Source organism: Sciurus carolinensis, chromosome 2 (genome assembly GCF_902686445.1).
Source record: "Sciurus carolinensis chromosome 2, mSciCar1.2, whole genome shotgun sequence".
Lineage (NCBI taxonomy): Eukaryota > Metazoa > Chordata > Mammalia > Rodentia > Sciuridae > Sciurus > Sciurus carolinensis.
This window is the reverse complement of record NC_062214.1, coordinates 639,706-661,621: the sequence shown is the minus strand read 5'-3', so window position 1 is coordinate 661,621 and position 21,916 is coordinate 639,706. Positions and strand designations below refer to the sequence as shown.

The 21,916-nt window shown below is 60.9% G+C and overlaps 1 protein-coding gene across 14 annotated transcripts in view; it reads right to left on the bottom strand.

The window, feature by feature from the left end:
* Positions 1-11,231, bottom strand: part of Kcnq2 (potassium voltage-gated channel subfamily Q member 2) — a 51,330-nt gene extending 40,099 nt beyond the window's left edge. For all 14 annotated transcript variants that reach the window (XR_007107007.1, XR_007107006.1, XR_007107008.1 and 11 more), the window contains exon 1: positions 10,743-11,231. Coding sequence is in view for 11 of the 14 variants with exons in the window: in XM_047539030.1 (XP_047394986.1) it covers positions 10,743-11,038 (296 nt within the window). In the remaining 3 variants the exon portion in view is untranslated. The remainder of the gene's footprint in view (positions 1-10,742) is intronic.
* Positions 11,232-21,916: the final 10,685 nt, after the last annotated feature.

The following is a 21,916-nucleotide window of genomic DNA, read 5'->3' as shown; positions in this document are numbered from 1 at the left end:
CCTGGCAGCAGTTACCAAGGAGACCGGCACTCAGAGCGGCTGGCCCCTAGCCCCAGATTCCTGGGCCCTCAGACAGCTCCGGGCGGCCCTACCCACCCATGGGGAAGAGGCCACCCAAACACCCCAAGTCCCAATGCACAAGAGGCCAAGAGGGAGGCTTGGGCCACAGCCCTTTGGAATCCAGAGCACACAGACCATCTTTCCCAGCAGCAGGCTGGACCCTGCAGAGGAGAGGAGGGCTTTGGACACAGCCTGAGCTCAGGGAGAGCGGATCCCCTCTTGACACGGCCTGAGTGCAAGGAGGAGACTGGGTAGGAAGCAAGTGGGCAGCAGAGAGCACAGGGCACCCACCCCAGCCAGACAACACCAGGTGGTCAGCTTGCAGCAGGGACCAACAGTGCCAGGGTGCAGGGGTGCTGGCGTGGGCCCTGCCCAGTGAGGGACACTTGCCTCCCTCCCTCCCTCTGCTCCAGAGGACCTTTCTGGGAAACCTGACTAAACCACTGCCACCTCATTCCGACCCCTCTCGTTGGCAGGGCTTGGCTGGGGGATGGAGCCTCAGGCTGCACCCACAGCCTGCAGACCCTGCCCGAGCCCCGCTGTGGTAACCGTGCTCCAGCCAGGCGCCTCCCCAAAGGCCGACTGCAGCTGGCCGGGCTATCAATCTCATCTGACAAACGACGGTAGTAAAGACCGAATGCGTGACCAGCGGGCAGGCCTGTCCCAGCACGCTGCTCTGTCCCCAGCCCCAGGGAGAGCTCTCCGGCTGCTGTGGAGGTGGGCAGGGAGGCTACGATCCTCAGCACTGTGCTCTGCGGGGCACACAGCAACCTCACAGGAGGAAGGTGCTCCCGTCCCCATTTACAGACAGGAAATGGAGGGTCTGAGCCTACTGCCTGGCCCCGTGCTGCACCCCTCTTCCAATAGAGGGCTCTGTTCCCATGGGGTCCCCTGCAGAAATGCACCCCCCAGAACATGGCCCATTCCAATAAGGCCCCATCCCCGGGTGGGGGCTGGGAGCCCAGCAGGCCTGGAGAGCAGGGGTGAGCAGCCCGCTGGCCTCCCTCTGGTCCACTCTCAGGCAGGCTCCCCAGGGACATCCTCCCTCCACGTCCATCAGGCCGCAGCCGGTGCTGCTGCCTGAAATCTAATTCCCCTAATGAACTGCTCGGCTTGAGGACCTCTGCCTCTCTGGCCTCAGGAGGGAGAAGGCGGGGTGCTGACGGCCGCCCCAGGCCCAAGCTGGACGTGAAGAATGGCTGCCTGGTCTGTGGCCAGGGAGGGGCAGCAGCCGCACTGCACCCTGGGCTCTCCTGAACACACTGCACCGTCCCGCTACAGGCTGTGGCCATGCCCCTCGCACCTGCCCAGGTGGGCAGCACCGTGGGAGCCTAAGGCCTGGGAGGCTGCCTGTACACAGCAGGTGTCCAGAGAGTGTCTCAGGCACAGCACAGGAGCCCCCAGGCCCAGCTGCCGCTCAGCACTGGAGACCCACCAACATCCCTAGCCCAGCAGTCCCCATCCAGCCCTCCTCCTAATGGCAGGGCAAAAGGGGCTCCCTCTGACCAGTGGCCCTGGGTGGCCAGCAACAGCTGTCTCCAGCCAGGGTCTGCCTCCTAACCACACACCCCAGCAGAACCCGAGGCTCGCGGGGGCAACCAGGTGCCTCCCCAGCAGACCGAGTGTCCGGTGCAGGGGGCCAGGCTGGCAGGAAGCAAGTGGGCTCAGCAGGTGGCGAAGGCTGAACCCAGGTGCAGCCTCCCAACGTGGTGCCACGGTCCCTGGAGACAGCAGTTCCACACCACTAGGCTGCTCCCCTTACGCACCATGGGTGCTGGACCAAGACCCAGGGTGTACCAGGCAGGGCTGGTCTGGGTGCCCTCCCCAGGTCCACCACCCTCTCCACCCCACACAGGTGTCCTGGACCCTCCCCACAGCTCCTCAGCCCTTCCCTCCAACATGCCATTCCTGTGTATGCTCCACTGCCCCCGTGGGCCTCCTGCAGCCCCCAGTGGACCCTACTTCAGTCCCAGAAGCAGTAAGGTGGCAGGCCCTGCTCACACCCTGGCCCTGGCCTGGCCATCTCCAACATGTCCACCCCTCCCACTCCTCTCCTGCTCTTTCTCAGCCTCACCAAGCGGTCTCCCCACCCCAGGGCCTTTGTTCACCTCATCCTGCTGCCTGGACTTCCCTTCTACACAGGCACAGGACCGCCCTCCTCACTGATCCTGGCTTCCTTCCAGCCCGACACTGCCCAGCACTGCCCAGTGCAGGTATGTGCTCTCTCCCCCTTGGGCAGGGCCTCAGCCCTCTACCCTCCTCATCACCAGGTACCCAGCCCAGCACCTGAGCAGCAAGACCACTCTGCCAAGGTGCCTCCAGCTAGAGAGGAGTCCAAGCCCAGCAGCTGGGCCCCACGGACAGCAAGTGCAGGGAGGAGGGCCAGCCCAAGCCTGCAACGGGCAAAAGATTTTCACCAAAAACAAACATGTCCCCCGAGAAGCAGCGCTCAACCAAAAGCACAGCACCGCTGTCCACGGCAGTGCTGCCCCCACAACCCCAGGACAGAGACAACCAGGACGTCCATTGGCACAGGGTACTGAGGCTCCAACACGCCGCAGGGGGCACCCTGGAGGAGCCACACGCAGGGAGAGCTGGACGCATAGGACAGACTGGCTGGAACGTGCAGCACAGGCCCACCTGAGAGGCAGGAAGGAGAACGTGGTGCTGGGGCCAGGTGGGGGCCTCGCAGTGGCCGCTGGTGGGGACAGGCATCTTGAGGGGCAATGGCCAAGTTCCCAGATGGACGGGCAGGTCATTCACTTACAAGAGGCTGTCAGGACTTTCACATCAGTTTTTAAAAACAGTCAAGGCTGTAAACACCTCCCATGGCTCGGCCACTGCCGAGCGCAGTGGCTCTGTGCCCAGGCAACACTGGAGCATGTGGGAATGGCCTGCCTGGACAGGACATCCTGCCTGGACTGGACCGAGGACAGGCACAGGTGCACACACACACGGGGGCCCCTGGACGTCAACCTGACTCAGACACCACCTAACCCCAGTGTCTTGGGGCTAATGGCAGGGCAGCAGCCCAGGGGGACCAGCCTGCCAAGACAGGCCAAGACCTGCTCAGCCCCCCAAAACCTTCCAAGACACACCAAGACACACCAAGACCCCCCCCAAACCTGCCAAGACGCACCAAGACATGCCAAGACCCACCAAAACCTGCCAAGACACACCAAGACCCCCCAAACTTGCCAAGACACACCAAGACCCACCAAGACCCCCCCAAACCTGCCAAGACACACCAAGACATGCCAAGACCCACCAAAACCTGCCAAGACACATCAAGACCTGCCAAGACCCCCCAAAACCTGCCAAGACTCATCAAGACCCCGCCAAGATCCCCCAAAACCTGCCAAGACACACCAAGACCCACCAAGACCCCCCAAACCTGCCAAGACACACCAAGACCCACCAAGACCCCCCAAAACCTGCCAAGACCCACCAAGACATGCCAAGACCCACCAAAACCTGCCAAGACACATCGAGACCTGCCAAGACCCCCCAAAACCTGCCAAGACTCATCAAGACCTGCCAAGACTCACCAAAACCTGCCAAGACCCACCAAGACATGCCAAGACCCCCAAACCTGCCAAGACACACCAAGACCCACCAAGACCCCCCAAAATCTGCCAAGACACACCAAGACCTGCCAAGACACGCCAACACCCACCAAAACCTGCCAAGACCCGCCAAGACACACCAAAACCTGCCAAGACACACCAAGACCCACCAAGACCCCCCAAAATCTGCCAAGACACACCAAGACCTGCCAAGACACACCAAGACACACCAAAACCTGCCAAGACCCGCCAAGACACACCAAAACCTGCCAAGACATACCAAGACCCACCAAGACCCCCCAAAATCTGCCAAGACACACCAAGACCTGCCAAGACACGCCAAGACACACCAAAACCTGCCAAGACACACCAAGACCCACCAAAACCTGCCAAGACACGCCAAGACACAGCAGAACATGGCACAGCCAATCCATGAGGAAAGCCCCCAACGTGCCTTTAGCATAGGAAAAGCTGAGGGCCTGAAGCCGCCCTGCTCAGAATGTGCGAGGGCTGAGGACGGGAGCTCCCGCAGGAAGGAGGAACGCCCTCCCAGGCCCTGCGGCACCCCCACTTCCTGCGACAGGCAGCATGACTTCTGCAACCAGAAGAACAGCCACAACCAAGTGCTTCTGTGAGAAACCAAGCGAGGTTGGTCAAGGGGGACGCAGTGCTGTCTGCACGCAGCAGTGGTCAACGCTGGTCCAGAAGTAGCTCTGACCCACCCAGGCACTGGCCAGGGATCCCCCAGGAGAGCTGCTGGCACCAGGGCCCCTGGTCTTCGCCCCACAGGCCCTACATGGCCTCCTCTGGCAGGGGAGCCACACCCACCCCGCGCTGGTGTGGGCCGCCTGGGCTCAGAATGAGGAGGGGCCACCTGGCTCAGTATGAGGACCATGGACAGCGCCCTCCCCGCCTCTCCTGTGTGGCAGGCGTCCAGGGCAGTCACCCAGGCAAGAGGGGCCGGCGGCCGGGTCCAGAGCCCTGCTGCCCCTCCTCCTGTCTCCTATCGGACATTTTCCCACGAACACGTAACCCGCGCCTCTCCACCTCTGGACCACAGGAAAACATTTTGGGCCAAGAACATTGTGCAGTAGGCAGGCAGCTTCTAGGAACCTGAGCCGGCACCCCAGGGAGGGCCTCGGTGTCGCCAACCAGGAACCCACCCCTCGCGCATGAAGCAGGGTGCTGTGGCCTGGGACGGGCACGGGGGCTCCCCAGGCTCAGGGCAGGACAATGTGCCGTGGCAAGTGCAGAGCCATGTTCAGCGTGAGGACCAGCACAAGGCACCACAGAACACATGCAAAGAACTTCTCTGGAAGAAAGAAGAAACCAGGAGCCACAGTGAAGAGGAGGCAGGGGTGTTGCACTCACTGGTTTCCCCCTGGGGTGTGTGTCTGGTGTGCAGTTGTGAGAATCTGACCTACTCTGAAAGGAAGAGGTAAGAAGAGGAGAGCACCCCACTACTGGTGCTAATAAACTACCTGGTCTGCAGCGGGAACCCCAGGCTGCCTCCCACCCCAGCCTGGGGGCTCAGGTGCCGAAGCCCCCGGTCAACCTCTGCCTAGTGACAGAAGCTCAGGTGGGCCGAGTCCTGCCCAACCCTGGGCCTGCTGCCCCACGGTGAGTGGACAAGCTGTCCAGGCCCCAGCATGTCCCTCTGCATCCTGAGCCAGGCTCTTGTGGTGACCGTGCCTGGGGCGTCTGCAGCATGGCCCACTGAGCCCTCCACTCCACGCCCGTCCAGCAGGCACGCCGGAGTCCTCAGCCCTGCCCTCGCTCCGGAGCCTTTCACCACTCCCCAAAACCTGGGACCCCAGGGGAAACGGGGCCTTTTCCTCCTCCACACCAGTAAATTTTCTTCCCTGCCACCATGAAGTCACAGGCTAAGGGCTCATGGGCAGCACGGAACCAGACAGGACCCGGGCCAGGGTGGGCCAGGAGAGAACACAGCCCTTTGCAGACAGGGAAGGGGAACCAGGAAGGGACCCTCCCTGCGTCCAGGGCAGCCCAGAGCTCACGCTGCAAGCCACGCACAAGGCAGCCAAGCATCTCTGCAGATGGTTTCCAAACAACTCCTGTTAGAATATTCTGGAACAACTGCTCTTTTGGACATTCACAAAATTAGTCCCAGTCACCCTAAAAGAGACTGAAGACTTAGCTCTGTTCCAACCAGGTAACCAGCAGAGCCCGTGACACAGGACCTGGAGAGTGTCAGAGCACACGCACCCCCTGTGGGCAGCCACCGTTGCCCAGGCCCTGACTCTTCTGCAGGAAGCTGCTGGGGAACTGGCAGGTGCAGAGCGCCCCCTCGTGGGCAGGTCTCTCCAAGGCTGAGGAGGGCCTGCGGCACCCTGGGCCCACTCCTTGGCCTTGGGCACCCTGGTTCCTTCACGGCAAGTGGCACCTGGGGACAGGAAGACGAAGGGAACGCAAACCCCCCAGAGGACACAACCCTGGACACTGGCACGGCCCTTTCCTCAGCCCTGCCCAAGGCCCAAGGCCCACTGGTGATGCCCGCACCTTGCCCACCCTTGACAGGAGCACACGTCCAGGTCCTCAGGGTAGTGAGAGCCCATGGGGCACTGCAGGGACAGTGGGGGCCCTGGCTGGAGAAGGGCAGGCGGCAGCACAGCGAGCTCGAGTCTTTCCGGCTGCCCTGGCCTTCCACCCCGGCCCAGGCCCAGCCGACCTGCCCCCCACTGCCTCTTCCTCCACCAGGAGCCACACGTCACCACACGCCAGCGCCGCCTTCAGAAGCTCCTGGAGCTGACGGCGACCGGTGGTCAGCACAGCTGAGCTGCCGCCGCTCAGGAAACAGCCCTGCTCGGCAGGCCTGTCCTGGGTGGGCTCAGCCCCGCCCCCGGCTGTGGGGACACAGTCTGCACAGGAACCAGATGTCCCCAGGCTCGCGTGGCAGCTCGCTGAGGTCTGAGGGGCTCGATGACAAGACCTGCCCACAATGGCACTTTTCAGGCCAAAATGTGCTCCTCCACGCCCCAACCCAGAGGACGCAGGAAGGCGCAGCACTCAGTCCCGCGGCGGGAAGATGCCTCTCAACTCCCACCCTAGGGAAACGGCCAGCACCCGAGGCCAGCAGCAGCCTTAGACACTCAGCAGGAGGACCACACGTGTCTCTGGGCAAACAGCAGCCCAAACCAGCCCCTCAATGTTCAGTCACTACCCAGCGGGATGAGAACTCTCCAAAGGACAGACTGAGGGGCGGGAGCTCAGCAATGTGGTCCAGACGGGGCCAGCCGTCATCCCTCCTGGCCCTCCACATCCCAATCAGGACAAGGTCCTCATTCCGAAGGGAACCAGCCCAGTCCCGTGCTTCCACCAGCAGGTGCTTGGGGTCTCCCACCAGGTGGACACTTAGTCCAGGCAGGGGTCAGCCAGGAGCACACAGGGCAGCAGAGATCCACCATGGGACTCCACTGACACCTTAGGACAGGGTCGTGGGTCCTCCAGGACCATCCTGGGTGCAAGGACATTCAGAAATGGAGACAGGCCTCCCGCCTGTATAGCCAACATCTAGGGCCATGCAGGGTCCACATCAAAGACCTCCAAACCCACTGGCCACACTGTGCATCCTCCCGAGTCTCTTGAAAGTGGCTGGAACGTCTGATGTACACTGATACACTGATCCCCACTCGAACCTGGGAACCTACCAGAGGGTTTCCTGCCTGCCACCAAGTATTTGTCCCATCCTGTGCAAAGACAAGAATGTTCAGAGACTCCTCCACAAGTAAGCAGACTGATTAAAAATATCCCACCACTTCAGAGTAATTTCTCTTCAAAGTTTTGGCGAGGGCTGGAAATCCTGTGAAGAGGCCGGAGAGCTGGACAAGCCCAGACCCTGAGAAAGGCAGGTTCCCTGGAAACCAACACTCTGAGGCACTTCTGCCTTTGGGGAAATTTCCATAAGATTCTCAGCTCCTCAGACCTTTCCTCCCAGGAGAGTCGCAGGAAGGCCTGGGACTGGAGAAGTCGACACTCACCATTCAGTGACTCGGGTCTCTTCCCAGCACACCGGGCACTCGTCAGCAGGGACCAGAGAGCTGCTCCTGTCAGCGGCCACCTCTCCTGCCTGTGCGGGGCTTGCCCACCCCCACCAACACCAGAGCTAAAGGCAGGTGGGGCTGAGGGAGGGGACTGAAGCACAGCCCCACTGACTTATGCTGGGCCAGGCAGGGGAAGGAGCCCCAGCTGAGTACCCAAGAGGCCTCATCAAGACCCTGACCCTGGGAGCCACTGTCGATGCTGTCATTGGGAGATAAACTTGGTGGGCCTGCCCAAGACCACAGGCCCTGGAACCCCAGAGGCCTCCAAAGGGAATCCGAACACTGAATAAAGGGATCTTGGTGACCAGCCCAAGTGCTGAGCTGGTGCAATGGGCCCAGACCCTGGGCATGGTCCCTCCCGGTTCCAGACGTTCCACCTGGCCTGTTCTGAGCGCCATCTCTCCCCAGTGCAGGCGTCGGGAAGGCCAAGCCCTCATCTCCGAGGCGGAGCCCCCACCCTTAGGCGGACAGCCTCTCGGCCTATTTCCCACATACCCCTCTGGCAGGTTGACTGGGGCAACCAGTGAGCTGCCCCCAGGAGCAGCGTGTAGGGTGGCTACCCTCTGTGCAAAGCCTGGTGGAGTAGCCGCCCGCTGTGCATGCTGGCTGCTCTGAGAGGCCCCTGCAGTGCTGCCCAGACCAGGGTCCTTGGGGAGGGGGTGGGGGCAGGTATCTGGAGACACATAGATAGTGTGCGACGGCCATGGCTCGACCAGGGGCCTGTCACAGAGCCCTGTGGCTGGTGGCTGGATGACCTTGCCCACCAAGCCCTGGGGCCAGAGGGCAGCTGACTCCCTTCCCACCCTGGACAGCAGCTGTCCCTCAGGGGCCCAGCAGGAATGGCCAGGAGACTGACGCAGCTCTACCACTCAGAAACCAGGCTTTGGTGGCCAAAGGCAGAAGAAAGTTGGCCCAAGAGGGCCCAGCACTGCCAGATGCAGGACTGGCTTCCACCGTGAGCCACAGCCCTGTCCTCCACTGGCCATCCAGGGCCAAGGAAGGACTCGATCTTCATTATGAGTTAATGGACAAACCAAATGGCATCTGATGCATAACATAGGCCAGTCGTGCCAGCCAGTAGAGGACATGAGGGCTGGTCACCTGGTCAGGAAGCTCAGACCACCAGTCCTCCTGAGTCAGGGGTTGCTGGGCATGGAGGGTCCACCCCAGGAACCTGGGCATGGGCGGTGAGCCACAATAGCCATACAAGAAGTGCCACCTGGCATGGTGGGCCTGCAGGCACCTGGAGAGGATGGACAACCCCTCCCAGTGGGTCTTCACAAGGCCCAAGGACAGGAAGAGACTGCACCCACTTTACCAACAGGAAAATGGAGGCCAGCAGAGGTTGAGACAAGACCCCAGTGTGTGGCCCAGCAGCTCCTAGAAACCCTGCTCTTAGACACTCTCCCTCCTGCCCACCCACCACCAGAGGAAATCTCCCTGCCAGAAAGGCACAGCTTCCACCAGCCTCCCCTGCCAGGAAGCCCTGGAAGCCCCATGCCATGGTGCAAGCTGAGCAGAGGCCTGAAGCAGGCTGGAGGCGGCTGCCCCGAGGGTCTCAGCCCTAATGCCCTCCAGCTGCAAGGGCAGGAGCTACTCTCTGAAGGTCTGGTCCTGACTCAGGGCTATGGAGAGGAGACCACCCACAGACCCCGCACACCAAAGGCCTCCTACAGCCTGTCACCCACCCAGGGTGCTGCAGCTCTAAGGGGAACCCCAGGATGGGGCCACACAGGGCTCCTGACCCGAAGGGGACCCCAGGAAATGCTGCCATCCACACCTCAAGTCTCCTCCAGCCAGGACCTGGTTGGTCAGAGCTGGTCCCACAGAAGCCTTTGAAGCCCAGACAGGCAAGGAGTGGGGAGTCTGCTGGCCATTTAGGACATGCGATGGATCCTGCCTGGACCCTGGACTGAGGAAAAGCCAGATTCGCCTCACTGAGGGAAGCGAAGGCCACTCTGGCAGCATCAGCACTGCCTACCTGGGGGCCTCAGGACTGCCCCTGGTGTTCCCAGGACACCTGGCCTGAAGGCTGCTGGGGTTTCCCTCTAGGGACCTTCCTCCCTTCCCACTCACAGGCAAGCACACCCCTGGCAGCCCAGGCGGGCAGCTGGCCCAAGACTTTCCCAGAATCAGCTCCTCACTCCCATCCCAAAATGCCTCTTCCACACAAAATGGCCGAGTCTCCGGGCTCTTCCCTGTCCCTGGGTTGGCTGGAAGGGAAAGCAAGCGCCCTCCCGCTGGGGGCTGTGCACACTACCTACACACACTCCCACATGCACCTGCACACCCAGCAACTCCCACAATACCACATTCAGCACACCACCAGCCTGCACCAGGCCCCACCTGAGCGGGGTGACCCCTTCCAGGTCCAGGATGGGCCTGGACAGCAGCAGACCCTCCTCCCAGGCTCTGATTGTGCAGCGGGGCACCAGCTGCGGTGCAAAGATGGGCCAGGGCTGTGCTCAATGCAGGGGAACAGGGATGGGTGCTGGCACCAATGGGGCACCAGCCCAGGTCTGGGGCGGGTGAAGTTAGACCCCTCCCCAGTCCAGCTACGGAGAAGCTCTGAAGGAGAGCGCGAAGTTGGGAGGGTGGCCAAGGAGAGGCCAGCCATGCCACGCCGCTTGGTTGGGTGGGGACCCAGCTGCAGAGCCCCCCAGAGTCTTCTGGACCCAGGACCATGTAGCCTCCCTCCCCGCCGGCCCTTTGTTCAGCGCAGCGGGCCGTGGGGAGGGGCCTCCCGCTAAGGGGGGCTGGGGCGCCAGCGCATCTTGTCCTGCGGGGGAGGGGCTGGTGCAACGCCACCGCCCCACCTGATCGTCCCTGACCCCGAATTTCTTCCAGACTGCTCTCCAAAAGCGCTCTCCGATCTCCACCCTTCGCTTAACCAAGGGACGCGGTGCCCAGACCCAGACCCGAGGCACACTCGAGCGGGCACGCGGACACGCACACAGGGGCCACTCCATCCACCGCAGCTCCGCGCCCGCAGTCCGCCCGCGGCCCGGCCAGGGTCCACCCGGCCCCGCCGTGCGCAGCGCCCCTGGCCACTCACACGTAGGCGTGGTAGATGAACGCCCAGCCACGGGGCCGCTCCAGCACGTTGTAGAGGAAATTCTGCAGCTTGCGGTAGAAGGCGTTGCGCTTCGGGGGCTTCCCGGCACCAGCGCCGCCCGCGCGCGGCTTGCTAAGAATGCTACCGCGCTTGGGGGCCTCGGAGCCGGCGATGAGCAGAGCGCCGTCCCGAGTGGAGTCGGGTGCGCCGGGGTCCAGCCCCACGAAGCCCACCTTGAGCTTTTTCTCCCCGCTAGGGCCGGGGTACACGCCGCCGTTGCGCGACTTCTGCACCATGGTGCTGGGCGGCGCCCCGGCCGGCCGGGCGTGGGCTCAGCGGGGGCGGCGCGCGGGGGGAGGCGCAGGCCCCAGCCCAGGCCCTCCGCCTTGGAGCCGCATGGCCGAGGCGGCGGCAGCGGCGGCAGCGGCGGCAGCGGCTCCGCGCTCCTGCCGGTCCCGGCCGCGCGCGGGGACGCTGCGGCCACCTCGCTCCGCGCGCGCCTAGATGCCCGGCCCGCGGCCGCGCCGGCTCCGCCTGCTGCCTCGCCCCGCCCCCGTTAACTCCTGCGATACCGTGCGGCAGCGCCGCGGCAGGGAGGAAAGGTAATGAGGTGCCACTCTGGGCCTCAAGGACCCTTCCTTCCCCATCAACCCGCCGCATGCGCATTGACAAGGAACCCAGACGCGCAGTCACTCTGGAGGCAAACAGGACCACCTGACCAGACCCCGGATCTCCCTGGGATCCCAAAGTGGTGCCAAGTACCTGACCCTGGTTGGACTCCTGCCAGCTAGGTTCCAGAGTGGACACCTCCGGTGGAGGAGGGTACCGGCTCTTGCCAAATTCTGATTTGATCTGATTTCTGGGCTGATTTGATCTCAACCCAGGAGATCTCCTGCTCCTGGTATCAGGGTGGATGGGGCACTTGGAACCTAACTCCTCACTTGAGTGTGCAGGGAGGGTCTGGGGAGGCTTCCTGAGAGGGAGCCTGGGTGGGACCTGGAGCAGGGCCCTGGAAAGGAGGCCCTCCAACCTTCCAGGGGCGGGAGGAGCATACAGGCCTTAGAGAATCACCCCTGGAGGGCCTGGAAGTCTCCAAGGGGCCTGGACTTTGCAGACCCAGAGGGTCCTGCTGCAGGGTAGGGAGCTGGTGGCTTGAAGCCCAAGGCAACACAGGCCAGTGGGAACACTAGTGTCCCAGTGCAGGATAAAAGAAAGCAGGCTCTGGTCACAGGCAGGAGGATGTTCCCTTGCAGGGAGGAGTGGGCAGAGGTGGCTTCCCTTTACAGGGGCAGTGGTCGTCCCAGGAGAGGGCCTTCTGGAACCTGCAGCAGGGCAGCCAAGGGGACCCATTTCTCAGACCCTGCAGGCCTTGAGCATAGTGCCAGCTTCTCACCATTCCCCACTGGAGCTTCCTCAGCACCTGGGAGGGCCTGACTCTACCAAGCCTCTTCCCACCCAGACTTTCTCATGGTCTGCCAAGAGAAAGCTCTTCTTTAGTAGCAGAAATAGGCCTTGCTTTTAAAATAGCACTAGACCCCATACCAGGTCAGTCCTTTGGTTTCCAGAGTTCATGGCTATAGAGCCTGAGTTTCTTGTTTTCTTGTTTGTTTTCAGTTAGGTTGAAAGCACATGGTGAACACAGTGCTAACTTGTCAATGATCTAGAATGTTGGGGTGGATTGCAGTTTCTGCAGGCAGGTGTGCATGCCATACACAGGATGTGCCGGGGCACATCTCTGACCCCTGCCTCCCTGCCTCCACTCCCAAGCATTAGCCATGATCACCAGCAGAAAGTGTGCTTGCCCCTCCAAGCCTATGGAGCTACCCAGGGGAGGTTAGGGGAAGAGGCCCAGCCCAGTTGGCTCAGGGCAGGAGAGGACTTTGAGGCCCAGAAGAAGCAGGTACCACCCCATCTCCCTGCACATGCTAACTGGCCTTGCCATTCGCCCCTGGGTCGCTCTCATCCTCCCTCTGCAGAAGACCTGAGGACTGTGAAAACCAAGGGAGGCTGGGCCACCTCATCCTTCTTGGGGAAGCCCTATGCTTAATCCTCCTGGGAGCAACTCTCAGGCTCAAAGTCAGAGCAAAGTGGGATCCACGGTTGGGGCTGCTTCACAGAGGAGAGAGGCATGCCAGGTGTCATTTTAGCAATGCACAGCACTGAGACGAGGGCACAGCTGAAGGCTCTCCAGGGTCCCAGGACACGGAAGGGACACCTGCTCAACTCAGCTTTAGCAGAACACACCCATGAAGTTGGGGAGACACCTACTGTGCCCCCAGTCTCATGGGGGCTGAAAGTGGGGTTCCTCCCACAGGAGGCTGGAGAGACCCTCACAGTATGCAACAGACCTTGGCCTCCACAGCCCTCTGTGTTCTTCTCCACCAGTGGTGTCTGCACCAACAGCTTTGCCATCTCAGAAGGTTCCAGGAAGTGAATCCTGGAGCAAGACTTGGAAACCTTTGCTTCTTCCATTTAGGATGTCCTTCAACACGCTGGCTCATCAATCATTTATGTCTTCAATGCTGTGCCTTACATACATACTCGGGCAATGTCCACCACCATGCCCCCAAACACGTAGCCTGGTGAACAGTGCCACAAAAGCTCCCAGTTAGGGCAAATTTCAAGCAGGCAACAGGAATTCCATTTTATTTAAAAAATAGATGGGGGACTGGGGCTGTGGCTCAGTGGTGAGCACTCACCTGGCACGTGTGAGGCACTGGGTTCCATCCTCAGCACCACATAAAAATAAATAAATAAAATGAAGTTTTCTTTTAAGGTGCTTCATCTTGGATGAAACTGGAACTTTAAAAAAAAAAAATGGGAAAACTTTCAGGCTCAAACCTTCTCTGCCAAGACTGCATCGACAGAATTCCAGAGTGGAAGAGTGGAGAAATTCTGATTCAGGACGCTCCACTCCCACTGGGAGAGAGCTCTTGCCAGCAGCTGGTGGGAGGCCCTGCAGCCAAACTGGGCGCTGTCCTTTCAGCACCTCCAATGCTGCCCAGTCTCCCAGAACCTTTCAAGCCCAACCCACGCCTCTCACCTTCTCCTCTGGGCAGTTAGCTGCGGGAGGTTCTCCTGTCCCCACCTCACTGGGCTATGCTCAGCAACCAGGAAAGGTGGACCATGGATGGTGGCTGCTGCCCTAGCGAAGGCCAGCCACCCCCAGATCCTTCCTGCATATTCCTTCCCCATCAGAAAATGCACCACTAAAAAAAAAAAAGAAAGAAAGAAAGAAAAGAAAAGAAAATGCACCACTAGAGTCTGCCACCCAGCATGGTTGTCCCCAGTTTGTGCCTGTCTTGCCCAGTGTCCCCCACAGCCTGGCACAGACAGGACCCCGTGGTGGGTTGTTATTGTGGCTGCTCATGGTGGAAGTTGAGTTGAAGCACTTCTGGATCGTCCTCCTTGGAGAGGTTGCATGGCAACCCTCCCCTCTCCTCCCGGGGCAGGTGGGGGCAGGCCTGGTACCCCCGAAACCCACTCTTCTGCTGATGCTCAGGCCGATATGTTCTGAATGTCAGAACTCTGGCCTCACAGACACGGAGCACAGAGGAAGCCAGCAGAGATGGATCCCAGCCTCCACTGCTGTCCCAGCAGCCTGGCTGCAGCACACCCAGCGGGAGGCCCTGGGGAGTTTCCGTCTGTGTGTGGTGCAGGAGGAAGTGAGTGCCTCAGCACCACCCCTGAGGAAGCCCTGGCTGTCACACCAGGTGTCTGGCCACCTGAGTCCTGTGGGCCAGCAACCCCCCCAGACAGCACCCATGGACACTGAGAAGTAGTTTCCCACTTCACCTCTGTCCCCACTCTATCTCCTCCCAGAAGAAAGGAGAGCCACAGCCCCAGACGCCAGAGGAGCTGGCAGGAGCCTGGGAGGGGGCTCACCAGCCAAGACACAAGGCCGACTCGGGAATGAGAAGGGACAGCTGGTCAGGGCTGCTGTTACTTCAGTCCTACTACCTGGGCCACGGAAGTGCCCACCTGGGCAGAGAGGCCCAGCTCCCCAAGCGTGTTGCTGTTAGGAGGAGGAAGGGCTGTGTGACCAGCTCATGGGGAGCAGGGATATGAAGAAAAGATTCAAGACATGAAGACATTGATTTTCTTAAACATCTCACGCTAATGCCTATTGACTAAAATCAATAGAAATTTAATTTATAGGGTTTTTTTTTAAAGGACCAGAGCTCTAAACAAGCTCTCCAGCCCCTGGCAGACCAGCTAATGTAGTAGCGTGAGGGAATGGACCTGTATCTCCCACCCACTGCCGATACCCGACTCCCGAGACCCTGCCGTCAGTGGCAGCCGGAGACAGTGTAGGGAATAGGGTGGCCCTGGAAACACCTGGGAGGGAGCTCCCCGGGGGTGCTGCACCACGTGGCCCCATCCTGAAACCCACTCTGTTGTTTGTCCAGATTCGCACATGGCACCCCTGTGCCCGTCCCACACCGCCAGGCAGAAGCAGCTGTGAAACTGATCCCTTTGCTACAGATAGAATACGAGGACTATGGAGGCCCGGGCACCGCGGGTGCAACCGGGTCCGTGCACAGGACCATGGCACTGTGACACTACCCGAATGCTTTCTGAACCACAGCCGCTTGCCGCCTCAGCTCTGGACCACTCCGACCCCCGCCCCAGGCTCCCACCCAGCGGGGACCCCTCTCACCAGGGGGCAAGCCTCTCATGGATGGCTCCCTCTGCCCAGAATGCTGCTGCCTCTCCTGGTCTGGGGTGGACAGCCTACCTCTTCCTTGGAGGGCCTTCCCTGGGGGCCTCCACTCCGCTCTACCAGGTGTGTGGTTTCCTAGAGGAGCCTCCCCCACAGGGGGCACCCTCGCAGTGCAGCACAGCCCACAGGACGGGCTCGGCAGTCAACCAGTGAACGCCACTTTGACCTGGGCTGAGGTCACCCAGAGCCTTGACCAGCCATGGACAATGAGTGGCCTGGCACTGGTGTAGCTCAGGGACTGCTGCATAGACCCTGGGAGGACGTGGCAACTGAAACTCAGTGCTTGGAGACAGTCTCCTGCTGGTGGAGTGGTCAGCCACTCACCCACGCACAGGCTGTGGGCACCTGTGCCCTGGCTGCCCGCCCAGGCTCACTGGAGCCCATCGCTTGGCCAGACATCCTGCAGGCCTTGGACAGAGAACCAGCCAGCCTGAGGCAGGGCCCAGGGGGCTGCCAGAGTTCCTGCCCCCAACCAGTCCTTCATCCTGGACAAGGTCACCACATGCCACAACAGGGAAATGATTCAGGTAGCCTGACCAACAGGACGGGGACACAGCAGGAGCCCCCGGCCTCGCTGGGCAGCTTCCCCCCCCCCCCCCGCCAACTCCAGCAAGCTCGCCTTCCAGGTCACAGGGTACATACAGTCTGGGGACAGACACGGGCTCGTCCAGGTCACTGTCCAGATCCTGCACTGGACTCAATGTCTGTGTCCCCCAAACTCATCTGTTGAAGTCCTGACCCAAGTGATGGTCAGGAAGTGGGGCCCTGAGGGGAGCAGCCGGTGAGGACGGAGCCTCAGGAAGGGCCTGCACCCATTCTCTCTGCTCTCTGCTACTCGAGGCCACAAGAAGGGATGGCAGGCCTGCGGGCCAGCCTCCCCAGATCCAGCCTGCCGCATCTCGCCCTGGACTTCTTCCTCGTCAGGCCCCTGACAGAACCTCACACTCCTCTTCTGAGCAGCAGATTCACCACATCCCTCCCAGATGAGCCAGGGAAGTACCAAACGTTCCAAGCCACATCCAGCTCAGAACAGCAGGATGCGGCACACAGCAAACCCCGCTCCCTGTGTCCACACACCCTCCTTCCCTTAGGTCCATGGTCTGCCTCAAACCCTCCTAGTCGCTTTTGCTGCTGACCCCCAGAGATGATGTCCACGTAGGCTGGTTGTTCAGGGTAGGCTGGTTCTACCCTAGGGACATCTGGTCATGGCTGGAAACATTTCTGGTTGTCAGGACTAGGGGGCAGGTCCTGCAGGCATCCAGTGGATAGGCCAGTGGTGCTGCTCAGTGCCCTGTGGTGCACAGGACACCCTCCCCCAAACAGAGTTACCAGCCCAGGTGTGTAAGTTAACAATGCCCCTTCTTAACATGCAAATGCTTCTTGTACACTAGCCATTCATATCTTAGCACAAAATAGCATAAATAAACAGGTTTTCTCCCAATAACTGCTGAGAACACCTAAGCCAAGGGATGGGAATTTTCATGGGAAAGGAGGTGGAGCCAGGAAAGCTAGGTGCCCAGGAAGGGCATGGGGCAGGCAGGCATCTGCCACCAGTGAAAGAAGGGCCACATGAGACCAGTCTAGAGAGCGCGGCTTCCCACACCGGAGCTCTTCACTTGATGGGGATGCTGCTCAGGCAGCCTCAGGACCGTGGAGCTCTTCCTTGTTTTCATAATGTGGAGCTTACTTCACACACGACCTTGGTGTGGCGGACTTCTCTGCACCTCAGTTCCTTCACCTGAGGAACGGATCACTGACGGAGGCGTGGGGCAGGGCTCACGCAGCACTTAGAGCAGGCCTTGCAGGAGAAGGTATTACGTAAGCCTGGAGGTAAAAATAAACTCATCCACTCCCGCTGCTTCCCAGGGCCCTCTGCCATGCACCACCTGCCTCAACCTCAAAATGCAGACTCTGGGCTTTGGGGGACACATGGAGCAAAGAGGGAGGCAAGAGGTCCTGGGCAGTCACGGTGCCGTGGGGGCACCCAGCCTCCCAGGAGGGCAGGGCCACAGGGGAAAGCCACCAAACCCAGGGTCCAGCCCTGAAGGCTTGGGTAACCCCATCCAACTTTTCCTCTGCCCTAAGAGTAAAAGGTGCACTCAGGACCAGGAGATGGAAGGAGAAATTTTACGGCCCCACCCACGTGCTGTGTGCACCACCCCCTTCTAGACCACTGAGCCCTGGAACCCAGCTGGCTGGCTTGACCCAACTTCAAAAAGCAGGTGTCAGTAAACCTCAACCAGAGCCCTGGGGGGGTCCAAGGTGGGAAAACATGTCCACCAGCTCAAAGTTGGCACAAGCCCAGCCCGAGGCTGCTTCCTGCCCAGAGCTCTCAGCGTCCCGAGAAGACTTCTGGTGTGGGCTTCCCTGATCGTCTCCAGAAGACAGCCTAGAGGGCCTGGGCTGCTCCCGGCCCCACCAGCCCTCCGCCGCCGTCCCAAGACCTCTGCCCCACTGAACCCCAGCTCCAGCTCCGACCCATATCCTGCAGGGATGCAGAGGCCTTTGGGAGCTTCTGCCCTTCTCAGTCCTCAGTACCAGTGAGCTGAGTGCAGGGGGCCAGAGGCAGCAGAGGAGCCTAAAGCCTGGCACCATGTCCACCTTCTGCACAACTACAGCGAGGAACAAAGGCTTCCTTCTTCCTTCCTCCTGCTGCTTGACTTGGGGGCAGGGGACAAGGAGAAAGTGAGCTCTCTCACTTCCTCCTGATTTCCATGCCTCGGGGCCCCCACAGTCCCACCTGGCCCTAGTGGTGATGCTGAGCTACCATGCTGGCAGGGACCACGGCCGATTCCACAGCAGGGCGGCTGGCAGTCACACACCACTTCTGGTTTCATCACTACCTTGGCCTTCTTCTTTCTCCTCCCCTTCTGACCCCCAAAGCGAGACAGCAGTAACACAGGAGCCAGTCCTGGTCCCCCACTGACCACCTCACAAGAGGACACCCAGCCGCCAGAGCCAGGAACAGCTTCGAGGCTCACGTGCTTGCCAGTGCCACCCACCACCCTGCTAGCTTCTCCTTGCATGGCTACAGGACAGGAACTGCCCCGCTCCGCCTGGGTCCGGCAACTCAGCCCCGACTTCAGCAGCCAGTGGCACAGGAGAGCGGAAGCACACAGGCACACACATGCATGCACACACACCTGTGCACAGATGCCCCGCCCTGGCTCCCAAGGGCTCTGGGACAACCCCCTGCCAAGTTCTCCCCTAGCCCCCAGTACTCTACCGACATGCCCTGCTCCACACCCGACGCCTCACACAGACAAGTCCACACCACACACACAGGGCGCGTGCTAACCCTGCATGCCCACAGTCCACTCTGAGAGCCACTATTAGGCACTCAGGAGGGGACACACCCACAACCACCTCAAGGAGAGTCATTCCTATAATCTCAGCACGTGAGAAACCCGGGTCCCAGCACTGGGGTCACAGCTGCCACAAAGCTCAGTCCCTGGAGGGGCCCCGAAGCTGTGTTTGGGCGCAGCACCATCACTCCCAGGGGCACCCGGGAGCCTGGGGAGGATGGGGAGGGCCCTCCTGCCCAGGTTCCAGGAGGCATATCCTGAGGCCCCCTGGCAACCACTCTGTTTTCGGAGGTTCCGAAGTGCAGGTGGACGGAGTTGGTCGTTGTCTCTCCACTACCCCAGCACAGGGTGGAGTCCCCCTGCCCCCCATTCCACCCTAAGCTCTGACCTCAGGTCCTGCTCTGAGGCCGCTGCCTCAGAACTGAGGCAGGGTCCCAGTGGCTGCCCCTGGGCCATTTCTGGCCTGGGGCCCCTCAGCCAACTGCCACCCTAGGGTGCTGTCTGAGCTGTGGGAACCTGCCTCACCTTGCCACCACCTTCCCAGCTGCCCACTGGGCACCCCAAACTGATGTCCAGGAGTCCATCTGACCCCTATAGGCTCCATCCCCTTCCTGCTCCCCGTTGCTGACCTAATAAGGTACCTGTCCCTTAGTCTCCACCCCAAGTTGCCTCCATCTCAGTCCCAGCTCAGGCAGCAGCAGCAGCAGCATCAGAAGGACACTCATCACTATGTGGTCACTTCATGCCAGCACCATGCCTTCCCTGTAGCAGGCAAGCACACCTCGGCCCGCTTTGCCTCTCAGACCTCCTGGTATGAGGTCAGTGTCCCCATCCCTCCAGAAGCTGCTCCTGCCTGAGTGTGGCAGTCCAGGGGCTCCCCAGAGGTGCAGAGCTGCCGTCCAGTACAGGCCAAGCACCTGCCCTCCCCAGAGCTGACAGTGAGATGGACACAAGGGAGGCCCACTAGGTACCTGAGTGGTCACTGTGCTGTGCACCTACCATAGATACCAGGAGCTCAGTCCAGGCTTCTGTCTTCTCCAGTCCCTGCCCACCCCTCCTTGGAGACCCCCTCTGACCTGGCACCAGGGCTGCAGCAAGGCCCAGAACCCTCTAGGCCCTTCCTGGGCCCACCTTCATCACCCCACCCCAAAAGGGGGCCCAGGGCTTAGAGTCCCCCCCAGAGACCCCACCCCAGCTAGGATGATCCCTCCTGAGCACTCTGCAGGAGTAATGAGGAGTGTCCCCACCTCTGTCCTCAGCCTCCTGGATCACCAGGCTTGCCCTTCCCCACCCCAGGAATGGGCCCAGCATTCCTGGTGGGGGATGATGCAGCCCCAGCCCAGACTGCTGGCCAGCAGAATGGGCATAACGGAGCAGAGGGTTGACCCTTGCTGATCTGTAGCATCTGAGTGACCAGGGTTCCCAGAGGACATGAGTTTGCAATAGCAACCAGAGACAGGACGAGGGGCCCTCACAGCCCCTCAGGGTCTGCACCCAAGGGCTCCCTTCACCTCCAGCCAGGGGCACTTCCTCACACTCATCCCACCTCAGGCCGACCACTGTTCTAACTGGGCCAAGTGTGTAAAGTGTGTGAGGACAGATTCAGGGCGCCAACAGGCTCTGCGTGGTCACGATAAGTCCCACCCACCAACAGTAGCAGTCCAAGAAAGCCCCAGGAGGGCTGGGGCCCATCGAGAAACCCCTGGTGTCCTTGGGTAGGGTCCCCCGCCCAAAATACAGGATACTCAGTCAAATCAGAATTTCAGATACACAATGAATAGTTTTTTAGTTTAAATAGGTCACAAATACTCTACTAAAAATTTACTTGGTACTAATCTGCAGTTCATCTTTGAATGAGCATCCTGTGCCCACTAACCTGGCCCCTCCCGCAGAGGTGGCCAGCACGGCCCTGGAGACCAGGCTCCCAGCTCACAATGCTGCCTGGCTTCCTGGTCATCCTCCCACTCTTCCTCCACTGGGTATTGAGGGGCTTGCCCACGAGGGCGCCCCTGGAATGACACCCCTCACCAGCCACTGGGCTGCTCCTCACTTGGGCAATTTCCACCCCTGCTCAAGATATCGTGGACCTGACTCCAGGACCTCGTGATCACAACTGTGTGTGCAACAGACGATTTTGTAGATGTGATTAGGGTGAGGATCTGGGGATGGGAGGTCAGCCTGGGTTGTCCAGGGGCATCCCAAGTGCAGTCACAGGTGCCCTTATGAGAGGTAGAGGACACACCACAGAAGAGGTCACTTGACCCCAGAGAGAGTGATTCAGCCACAACCAGGGTATGACTGGGGCCCTGGAAGCCAGAGAGGCAAGGAGCAATGGACCAGGCCTGCAGCACACCTCTGGCCTCCAGAAGCCACACCATGTGACCAGGCATTTGCACACTGGGTCCTCATAGGTGGCCTGCCTGCTGGCCCTTAGGAAACCCTCACAGTCCAGGAAAGCCTGGGGCCCTGGGGAGACACCATCCCTTGGCACTGTGAGTACAGCTAAGGAAATCTGAGCTCCTTCCCCAGCTGCTCTCCATCCACACCCATCAAGAACAGGCACCTGCCAAAGACAGCTTTCTGGGTTAGGGCTGGATGGACAAAGAGCTGTCCTGCCACTTCCCTGTTCTTGCTGACCAAAGTCAGGACACCTCTGTCCAAATGGACCAGGGACATTGGTGAGGCCTCAGAGCCCCCAGTCCACTGACAGGTCACTGTCCTCCTGGCTGCAGAGCAGTTCCTGCACTTCCAGTACCAGGGCCCAGGGGCAGCGCTGCTGGTTCCCGCCAGGGGTGCCAGGAGCAGGAGGGGGAGCTGAACAGGTTTTCCGTGAGGGGAGCCCTGGAACCTGAGAGACGGATGTGCACACGTGGGCAGGGATCCCGCTCTCATCCATCCTGAGTGAGGCCACAGCACTCAGGCCCTATGATGAGCAACCTGCGACCCCTGGGCCATCCAGGCCAGCTGATTTGCGGGTCCCCACCGGGCTGGGGCGACCTGGCATCCGCCGTGGCCAGGCACCCACGGCCGCCCTGCATAGCTCAGGACAGCTGGCCAGGTCACCGGCGGCGGGGGAGGGGCGGGCAGGAAGACCGGACGCGACCGGCGTCGGCGAGCGCAGGGCCCCAGCAGCAGGCGCACACGGC